Source organism: Populus euphratica, unplaced genomic scaffold, assembly GCF_000495115.2.
Source record: "Populus euphratica unplaced genomic scaffold, PopEup_1.0 scaffold62.1, whole genome shotgun sequence".
NCBI lineage: Eukaryota > Viridiplantae > Streptophyta > Magnoliopsida > Malpighiales > Salicaceae > Populus > Populus euphratica.
Genome location: NW_011499939.1, coordinates 534536 through 545728, shown reverse-complemented (window position 1 = coordinate 545728; position 11193 = coordinate 534536). Strand labels below are relative to the sequence as shown.

Genomic DNA, 11193 nt, shown 5'->3' with positions numbered 1-11193 from the left:
TATTTTTTGTTTTTTACTTTATTTTAAAAATTAAAATGACTAAATTGCACCTAAAATCAAATTTTATAAGTCTTATGCCCGGGGATGTTTTTCTCATTTCCTATGGGTTTTTCATTATTATTAAATTAAGTTAGGGACAATCCAATTTTTTCTATTTTTAAAAATTATTACAAAAAAAATACCAATGTTAGTGTGTGGAGTAGCTCCGCTCTATTTTAGTAGCATGTAAGCCGCCTTGCAGTGAAGTAACACCAAATTCCATAATGATGTTCGAAGCACTACAATGACCTCTTCCAAGTGAGATGACACTTGTTGTGGTTACGGTGATAATTTATGACCAACTATCTCTTTTTTTTCTTTTCTTCTTTTCTCTTCCCTCTCCCTTGAATTTCATTCTTACACTTAAAAAAAATTAGATTTTTCCTTTTATTTTATGATAATTTAGATGTGATCTTCAATTTTTTTTTTAATTTTTTTAGCTTTTTTATCAAATTTTAATTTATTTTCAATCTCATTCTTATATCCATGATCTTATTTTTATTTTTATTTTCAAATCTAGTTCTCATTCTCTTAATCTTTATTTTTGTTTTGGGTTCTTTTGTGAATTTTATTTTTCTTTTTAATTTTTGCTTTCAACTCAAAACTTGATGATATTTTAGGTTTGCATATCATTGTTTTTATTTTTAATTTTGATTCTTAACTCTTTTATCAAATTCTAAGTTATTTTCAATTTCATCCTTAGATCTATAATCTTATTTTTTTTTTAATTTGGTCCTCATTCTCTTGATTTGTTTTTATTTTTTTCCTTCAATTCAAAATTTTAGGTTATCTGAGGATTAGAGAATGTTAGGTTTGGGGAAAGGAGAGGGGAATTTTTGTGAAACAAATGGGACAGAGAGGAGAGGATTAAAAAGAGTCAATAATTTTTGTTAATTTTGTCAAATTAGATAAAATTCCATCCAAGTTTACCAAGTTTGACTAGTTTAGACAGAGTTTATTAGTTTTCAAGTTTTTTTTTTTATCTAATTTCACATGTTATATATGTGTTGACTCATAAAATCATACAATTTTATGAGTTAACTTGCAAATTTGACAACCATGTCATGCATGCATATTAAATTAAAATAAATAAATAAAACTCTAGACTTTTACTATAAGCACACTTCTTTTACTATGGAATTTTGCAGTAAAATTATAGTTTTGTTTTTATCAAACAAAATCATTTAGCTTGGGTAGAAGGGTAATTCAAGCTTTTTATTGGGATGCAAACCATTATCAAATTCATAAAAGAACATAATAATAAGTTTATATTTTTATTGTATAGTAAAATTACTAAATTGTTATTAAAAGTTATTTTCAATCTATTAGAATTAAGGGGTATTTTTTGTTTTTTACTTTATTTTAAAAATTAAAATGACTAAATTGCACCTAAAATCAAATTTTATAAGTCTTATGCCCGGGGATGTTTTTCTCATTTCCTATGGGTTTTTCATTATTATTAAATTAAGTTAGGGACAATCCAATTTTTTCTATTTTTAAAAATTATTACAAAAAAAATACCAATGTTAGTGTGTGGAGTAGCTCCGCTCTATTTTAGTAGCATGTAAGCCGCCTTGCAGTGAAGTAACACCAAATTCCATAATGATGTTCGAAGCACTACAATGACCTCTTCCAAGTGAGATGACACTTGTTGTGGTTACGGTGATAATTTATGACCAACTATCTCTTTTTTTTCTTTTCTTCTTTTCTCTTCCCTCTCCCTTGAATTTCATTCTTACACTTAAAAAAAATTAGATTTTTCCTTTTATTTTATGATAATTTAGATGTGATCTTCAATTTTTTTTTTAATTTTTTTAGCTTTTTTATCAAATTTTAATTTATTTTCAATCTCATTCTTATATCCATGATCTTATTTTTATTTTTATTTTTATTTTTATTTTCAAATCTAGTTCTCATTCTCTTAATCTTTATTTTTGTTTTGGGTTCTTTTGTGAATTTTATTTTTCTTTTTAATTTTTGCTTTCAACTCAAAACTTGATGATATTTTAGGTTTGCATATCATTGTTTTTATTTTTAATTTTGATTCTTAACTCTTTTATCAAATTCTAAGTTATTTTCAATTTCATCCTTAGATCTATAATCTTATTTTTTTTTTAATTTGGTCCTCATTCTCTTGATTTGTTTTTATTTTTTTCCTTCAATTCAAAATTTTAGGTTGTCTCGTATTTTTTTTTTAATAAGGTTCTTATTCTTTTAATTGTCATTTTTTAATTCTTTTGTATAATTGAATTTTTTTATTTTATCATTCAATATTTAATTTATTAGGATCTGGTCTCCATGGTTTTTCCAATAGTTTGTAAACCCGGTCTAGAAGTTGATCCAAGACAAGTACTAGGTCACGGGTCGAGAGAGTTAACCAAAGTTAATCCAAGTCAACTAAATCTTATTATTTTATAAAAAAATAAAAAAAAAATAGTCAACGGGTTTTGACATGGTTGTAACTAGATTTGCACTGGGTTAACCAAGACATGAGTTAACCGATGTTTTTTTATCATTTTATAATTGATTAATTCTTCTCCAATTTCTTTTGACACCCGACATGGCCTAAGTCTCAGGTCACCTAGGTCACAATTCGATCCAAGTTTTAAAATAGTAATTTTTCAAATGGAGTGTTTTCGATTTAATCATCAGCTAGGGTCATGAGTTTGAGAAGTTAATACAGGTTGATATTTTTTTTTATGATTACATCCTTTAAAGTTGTTTGTTTATTAGATAAAATTCCATCCAAGTTTACCAAGTTTGACTAGTTTAGACAGAGTTTATTAGTTTTCAAGTTTTTTTTTTTATCTAATTTCACATGTTATATATGTGTTGACTCATAAAATCATACAATTTTATGAGTTAACTTGCAAATTTGACAACCATATCATGCATGCATATTAAATTAAAATAAATAAATAAAACTCTAGACTTTTACTATAAGCACACTTATTTTACTATGGAATTTTGCAGTAAAATTATAGTTTTGTTTTTATCAAACAAAATCATTTAGCTTGGGTAGAAGGGTAATTCAAGCTTTTTATTGGGATGCAAACCATTATCAAATTCATAAAAGAACATAATAATAAGTTTATATTTTTATTGTATAGTAAAATTACTAAATTGTTATTAAAAGTTATTTTCAATCTATTAGAATTAAGGGGTATTTTTTGTTTTTTACTTTATTTTAAAAATTAAAATGACTAAATTGCACCTAAAATCAAATTTTATAAGTCTTCTGCCCGGGGATGTTTTTCTCATTTCCTATGGGTTTTTCATTATTATTAAATTAAGTTAGGGACAATCCAATTTTTTCTATTTTTAAAAATTATTACAAAAAAAATACCAACGTTAGTGTGTGGAGTAGCTCCGCTCTATTCTAGTAGCATGTAAGCCGCCTTGCAGTGAAGTAACACCAAATTCCATAATGATGTTCGAAGCACTACAATGACCTCTTCCAAGTGAGATGACACTTGTGGTGGTTACGGTGATAATTTATGACCAACTATCTCTTTTTTTTCTTTTCTTCTTTTCTCTTTCCTCTCCCTTGAATTTCATTCTTACACTTAAAAAAAATTAGATTTTTCCTTTTATTTTATGATAATTTAGATGTGATCTTCAATTTTTTTTTTAATTTTTTTAGCTTTTTTATCAAATTTTAATTTATTTTCAATCTCATTCTTATATCCATGATCTTATTTTTATTTTTATTTTTATTTTTATTTTCAAATCTAGTTCTCATTCTCTTAATCTTTATTTTTGTTTTGGGTTCTTTTGTGAATTTTATTTTTCTTTTTAATTTTTGCTTTCAACTCAAAACTTGATGATATTTTAGGTTTGCATATCATTGTTTTTATTTTTAATTTTGATTCTTAACTCTTTTATCAAATTCTAAGTTATTTTCAATTTCATCCTTAGATCTATAATCTTAATTTTTTTTTTTAATTTGGTCCTCATTCTCTTGATTTGTTTTTATTTTTTTCCTTCAATTCAAAATTTTAGGTTGTCTCGTATTTTTTTTTAATAAGGTTCTTATTTTTTTAATTGTCATTTTTTAATTCTTTTGTATAATTGAATTTTTTTATTTTATCATTCAATATTTAATTTATTAGGATCTGGTCTCCATGGTTTTTCCAATAGTTTGTAAACCCGGTCTAGAAGTTGATCCAAGACAAGTACTAGGTCACGGGTCGAGAGAGTTAACCAAAGTTAATCCAAGTCAACTAAATCTTATTATTTTATAAAAAAATAAAAAAAAAATAGTCAACGGGTTTTGACATGGTTGTAACTAGATTTGCACTGGGTTAACCAAGACATGAGTTAACCGATGTTTTTTTATCATTTTATAATTGATTAATTCTTCTCCAATTTCTTTTGACACCCGACATGGCCTAAGTCTCAGGTCACCTAGGTCACAATTCGATCCAAGTTTTAAAATAGTAATTTTTCAAATGGAGTGTTTTCGATTTAATCATCAGCTAGGGTCATGAGTTTGAGAAGTTAATACAGGTTGATATTTTTTTTTATGATTACATCCTTTAAAGTTGTTTGTTTTGAAAAATAAACTTTATTATTTTTTTAATTTATTTTCAATTAAATTATCTATATCTCATTTAAATAAAAGGTTTGGTCAGGTAGCCCAGGTTTTTTAGGTTATTTCTTTTTATCCTCCAAAACTCAATTCTTTCTCTTTTTGTTTATTTTTTCTTCTTATATTGAATTACCGTTTTCACATGATTATGCTTGCAAATTTTGATAGATAATTCCGGGCTTGTTGATACTTTGTATTTTGGACTTTTTTTGGCTTATTAAAACTTTTTTTTGATCTCGTCCTTCTATGTTTGTTTGGATTATTGAAAATATGCAATCTTATTTTTTTCAATTCTTTAAAATATAGTGATAGTGCTAGTGGGTTTACTCTAATTTTGAAGTCCTGATGAGAAGGCACGCATCACTAGCCCCTCTGGTGTGAGCCAATTGGAAGATACCTTTCCTACACTCCATGATCCTTCTTGACGAACTTTAGGAAAGACAACCTGTAGAGATATCCAGGAGACTCTTCATCGAAATCATTGCCTCTTGGAAGCGAAATCATTGGAGTTTTTGCAACAAGGCCGGCATCAATCTTGCAAAGCAGCTGATCTCCATGATGAATAGTAGCTCCCAAATCGGATGTAATCATAAATATTCAACTTGCTGACAATTATGATCTGTGCATCTCTAGGAAGCATTGACCATCGTATATTAATAATACAATCATAGTTCATATTCTAGAGAGGGTCAAAACAAAATGGGGAAAGTGGGAGCTTTCATTTCCCTCATACATGCTTTTGTGATCAAAATGGGCAGCATGCATATACCTGCTTTTGAATCGGAGCATTCACAAAGATAGCAGTTTGCTGGCTGAATCCGGTCGCCTCCAACTGTTTCCTTACCGAAGAGGTGCATCCGGGAACAAGGTAAATAACTACAACATAAATACGAAGAAAGCAAGGAAGAGATCTCGAAGAGCAAGAGGAATGACCTCCACTAATAAAAAGAGGAGCCTCTTTGATGGATGCCAGGTAAAATAGAAACAGCACTGTCATCAGTCAATCATCACTACGGATCAGTTTGCTCAACTATAAGAGATTTACCAGAGTATGAGACAGAGTTACTGATTTCACTCAATTCACTATACTCGTATTCAACCTTTAGAAACAAAGAACATAGGATAGGAAAGAAGAAAAGAAATTGAGTATTTGAAACCATAATGCAATCTCTATATATAATAAATCAGTTTTGTATCACTCTATGCTGAAGAATTCCATCACCAAACTCCGGTAGTGGCCTCCTTTGTAATGAGGTTTATGCCATGGACCCAAAGTTCCAAACTAGAAGAAGAACTTGCCTCAAAATGAATCTCCCTCCCTGTCTCAGTTAACACCCTGAAAACCATCTCATCTCCAGCCTCATTTACCTTTCTCCTATTCTTCAAAAACGTTGGACTTGGTCCAGCCACTGCTTCCTTACACACCACATTCCTTCGGTTTGACTTTCCCCACGTTAACAAGCCAGATTTGAGCATCTGAACAACCTTCATATGTGGGGAACCTTTTCCCTCACGGGTGTGTTTCCATAGCTCCTCACCGTGTAGCACGTGAGAATGAGCCAAATAATCAAATATCACTCGCTCTGCAGCCTTACATTTAGTGCTTTTCCTAGCCAGAGATATCGCTGCCTCTCCTCTCTGATTGATAATCCCGCAATCAGCACCTCTTTGCAACAATATCTTGCAGGCATCAGCGTGGCCTTCCCTGGCAGCAAGCATGAGGGGTGAATGCCCACTGTCATCCACAGAATTTATAGGGATTCCCATTTCCAATAGCTGAACTATCGCAGGCAAGTTGCCAACATGTGCTGCAAAGTGCAGAGCTCTAAACTCAGAATAACTAGTCACTTTGTGACTAAGCACGGCATCAAGCAATATCTCTTCAAATCGAGTCCTCACACTGGAACAGGCATGATTCTGCAAAAGAGACACTACTGCCTGACCATCCCTGCTCCTCTTGCTGATGTCAGCTCCAGCATTAATCAGGAGCCGGAAGACCTCAGTATGGCCAGCTTTTACTGCAACCATAGCTGGTGTCAAACCAAGACCATCATGCTTGCTTATGTCTTCTGTCGAATGTTGAAGGATCATCTGTAAAAGCTCTGTATTACCAATTCCAGCAACGAAGTGCAGTAAAGAAAACACCTCAAGATTGGAGGAGCGGACTTTTCTTCCAGTGGTAATGGCCTGTCGAAAAATATCAGCCAAAGAGGATCCAAACACACTTCTTTTCACCAAGTGCACTGCACTCTCACCATTATTGTTAACCAGACCCAAATCAGCTCCTGAAACAATAAGCTCAAGGAAGCAATCAGCTTGATCGGATTTGGCCGCCAGCATCAGGGCTGTGTCACCAGTTTCAGTCCTCGAATCAACTTCACAACCATAGAAGATCACCTGTTTTAGTATACGAAGGCAACCCATTCTAGCAGCCAAATGAATAGGACGAAATTCGTGACCTTTCTTGGTCCTTAAGCAGAACTCAACATCAGCACCAGCATTGAGAAGCACATCCATGGCATCTGAATTGTGGCAAAGGATGGCATGGCAAAGAAGGTTCCGGCCTTGCTGTTGACTCTCAAGGAATGAAATCTGATGCTGAAGCAAAAGGTTCAAAATTTGGCCACTTGCTTCATAATATTCAACTGCACACCAAACTTCATTATATGGCTCGCCCAAGCATGCACCTACTCTCAGTTCTTCACCAGAGAAGATGTCCCATGACCAAGCTCCCAGCCTAACATAGCAATTGCTTCTTGCACCTGCCTAAATATACACTTATAAAACCCCATTCTTAATTAACAGTAATTAGATATCTAAATAGGGAAGTGGTGTTCTTATAAGTTGAAAACAGATCAGAAGGAGAAAACTGTGGCAACTCATGGCATAAGACTGTATTTGCTTCAAAAAGAATAACAGACCACGAGTGATAAGTTATGCTAATGATATTCAGTGATGCAAGTTGAAAGTCCTCTAGACCACTGCCATAATTTGAAGCCTGTAGAAATGGAACAATCAGATCACTACCTCTAACAAATATTTAACCACTGAAACTTGTCGGCTCACGATAGCAGCCACCAAAGGTGTACAATCGACATTCGCGTGCAATGCAGGCTTGACCGACTGCAACAGAACCCTCCGCGTGCAATTTATGTCTACTCCATTCTGGAAAAAATGGAGAATTAGGTTAACCGGATGCTTCCCTTTAAGAATTAGACTAGCCAAAATACTCAATCTGCACCTTGATCAAGGTGGTTACAACATCTACAAATCCGCGGCAGCTAGCTGATACAAGTGCATGTTGCGCCACATCAGGTCCTGTCATCTCTGAGCAGATCAATAATTCTGCAGCTTTAGATTGACCACAAAGGCAAGCTTCGAGTAATGCATCTTCACAAGCTAAATGAGATGCACCAGCCTTGAGAAGCATGTCAAGAAGGACACAGTGACCTTCGCGAGCAGCAGCTGTGGTAGCGAAACCCCGAAATAATTCCTGGTTCACATCAGCTCCAGCTGACTATAATTGGAAACGTAGATTAAGATAAGATAATTAGTCTAATTGCATAAGATTACTCAAGCGGCACCAAACATTGTTTTAGCGCTCTTGTAAATGCCAAAACGAATTTTCGGGTGGCATAAAGGATTCGATTCTGCCATTTTTGTTTTGCTTATACCTTTGTTTAGGCCCCAATTAAGCATGAACAAGCATTCCATAACTATACCAGCAGAAATTACACGAACTCTGAATAATAATAGGTAGTGGTTGGCCATTGAAAAAATAAGAGAACCCCATAAAGAATCAAAAGGAAAATTCTTAAAATCTCACTAAACAAAGGAGCTATTCACAGTTTTGAGAAGCAAACCATTCATACAATTTGTAACCCAAATCAAAGTTAAAAAGAAGAACAAAATCGAATAGAGTCCATACCAGCAATTTCCTGGCAATTTCAACATGACCTGAATGAGCAGCAGCAAAAAGTGGAGTGACATCAGTGACAAAATCCCTGTACTGAATCTCAATCTCATCAGCCTCTTCCTCTCTCAACACTGTCTCAATGCATTTCACTCTCAAGTTTACAGTCCCTATATAATTCACATCTACTGTTTTTGACTTTAAACTCTCTGTCACAAACTCTACATCTCCACTCAAAGCAGCCTCTATCAGTCTCTGAGATGGCTCTGCAAGCTCATCCCTCTCACTCCCATAGACATAACTGTACCTCGCCATTGTCACACATTCACTAGACCAGTCCTACAAAACACAACAAGAAGCCAGAAAAATGTTTAACTTTCTACAGCCAAAATCTAGCCAAAGATTACAACGTAAGTAACCCTTAGTTTGGATTGATATTGTAATAAAAAGATGCTGAGACATGATAAGTATCCAATGAAGAAGTGTAGACTTGATCAAATCATGCAGTTTTAATATGCTTAATACTTCTAAAATAATCAAAACAATTAATTATATCAATATTTTTTCGTTGCAAGAGGCTCCCTGTGTCCCACTTAGATGCCTTGCCCACGTTAGCATTCTAAAACCAAGGAGAGGATAGAAGGGAAAAAACTTCCTGTAAAAGCATAAATCTTGGAAAAATAATTTATTTTCAGTGCATGAAAGACTAAATTTCAAAAAATATTGTATATATATATATAAGCTAATATGTGATCATAATACAACTTCAAATGGAATGAAAGGGTGCTAAATAATTTTATAAAGCAATAGTATAATTATCAAATCAAACAATAATAGGACTCATAATTGAAAGCAAACAAATGTAAGATTGCCAACTAATGAAGATGGAAGGAGTGAATGCCCTCTTAGCTGATTAGGTGTTGACGTAAATGGAAAGAGTAAAACGCAGGTAAAAGAAACAAAAACTTGGGTTGAAACAATGTACCTTGAGGCATGTCCATGTGTTGATGATTCTTAAATATGATGGATTTGCAGCCACCTAAAGAAGGAAAGGGACAAAATGCATAGGGAAAGAGACGACCGACTGTAATGGAAAGTGTTGCGAAGCATAGAAAGAGAATCCCAAAAGTGCAGAAAACAGCACCATGGCCAAATGGCATAACCTTAACTAGATTTGGTTGGTGTTTGTGATATGTTTATACATTAAAAAACAAGATTAATCAATTTAATAAGAATTTTATGATTTATTTAAGTTTTTTGAGAAAAAAATGGATGGATAAAATCAAATATGGAGGACAATAATACTTTATAGTTATTTTTTTGTCCCAATGACAAGCCACTTCTGATTATGCAAAATAACAAGGGCAGCAATTCGTTTGGGCTGCATCGCCAGGAGGTGGTGACCACCTTCGTCTACTTTGTAAAGAAAAATCGGGTTCCAAGTCTTGATGTCACAGTTTATTATTGATGGCAACTCTACATCTATATCTCCGTTCACATAAATATTTTGAACTTCAGTACTCCCGACACGAGTGTAATGGAATTTCTTTTAATTATAATTGCATGTTATCGATGCAATCTGCCGTATTAGAAGTAAGAAAATTAGAAAAAAGGATTAATTGTGATCTAAAAAGTCAACAGGACGACGATCAAGTCTGGACTACGCCACTCAATCAATCTAAATTTTTAATGAGGTTGATTATAAAATAAATTTAACCTTATAATGATCCATGTTTCAAGTCAATCTAATCTTTGATTAACTCTAGATTAGATTAGATTAACTCGTAAAATGTATCACATTCTCCAACTAAGGTTTGAGGTAGATGTCTTATTTTTTGTAATAAAAAAAGTGAAGATACTAGAAATTGTTTTCATTGGAGAAGAGAGAGAGAGAGAGAGAGAGAGAGTTAGGTTAAGCCAAAAACATTTTCCATTTCGCATTTATACAAATTTGAAAGAATTTTACCCACTTGCATTGGAATTGAAGTACATAAAAATGCTTGCAGAACAAGTAGATGAGAAGTCGTCATCGAAAGGTTATAGACACGACTCAAATCATATCATGTACGAGATGAACAATTAATGTTAGGATTTTTTTTAATTAGTACAGTAAATTAAAAGAATTTAAAAGTAAAGTTACACAGTGTCAAAAAACAAAAATTGATGAAATATTTCATCATGTTATATTTAAAAAAAATATAATTTAGTTATCACACTTCAAAATAATAATATTTAAGTAAATATTATATTTTTAAAATATAATATGGTCAAGCTCTAATATTTTACCTCAATCAATTAAGTGATTGGATTAACCAATTAATTGTTTCATACATAAATTATAATTTTATAAGGTTTTTCTTTTAATTAATTTAATAAGCTAGAATATATATTTTTATCCAACTTGTTGATTCAAAAATAAATTCTAATTAAAATTTTAAAAAGTTATTGTTCACATAATAGTAGATAATTTTGAGCAATTATATGTTAATTTATTATAACAATATAAATCATCGGATTTTTAGATATCAAAATTTTTTTTAAAACTCTCTTACTTTTAGCAATTTAAAGATTTTCATTGCAGATATCAAAATTTTTTCTAAAACTCTCTACTTTTAGCAATTTAAAGATTTTCATTGTTATTTTTAGAATT

At 32.0% G+C, this 11193-nt stretch overlaps 1 protein-coding gene across 3 annotated transcripts; it reads right to left on the bottom strand.

Moving 5' to 3' along the window:
* Positions 1–5689: 5689 nt before the first annotated feature.
* LOC105136817 (ankyrin-3-like) lies at positions 5690–9655 on the bottom strand. Of its 3 annotated transcripts, XM_011042306.1 has the most exons (5): positions 9529–9655; positions 8559–8882; positions 7872–8147; positions 7658–7795; positions 5690–7396 (listed from the first exon to the last, which is right to left on the bottom strand). In XM_011042306.1, the coding sequence occupies exons 2-5, from the start codon at positions 8856–8858 to the stop codon at positions 5849–5851; spliced, it is 2262 nt and encodes a 753-aa protein (XP_011040608.1). In that variant the 5' UTR covers positions 8859–8882; positions 9529–9655; the 3' UTR covers positions 5690–5848. The 3 variants fall into 3 exon arrangements, with proteins under 3 accessions (XP_011040608.1, XP_011040607.1, XP_011040609.1); XM_011042305.1 differs by lacking the exon at positions 9529–9655 and having other exon boundaries at positions 8559–9327; XM_011042307.1 differs by lacking the exon at positions 9529–9655 and having other exon boundaries at positions 7872–8372; positions 8559–8587.
* Positions 9656–11193: the final 1538 nt, after the last annotated feature.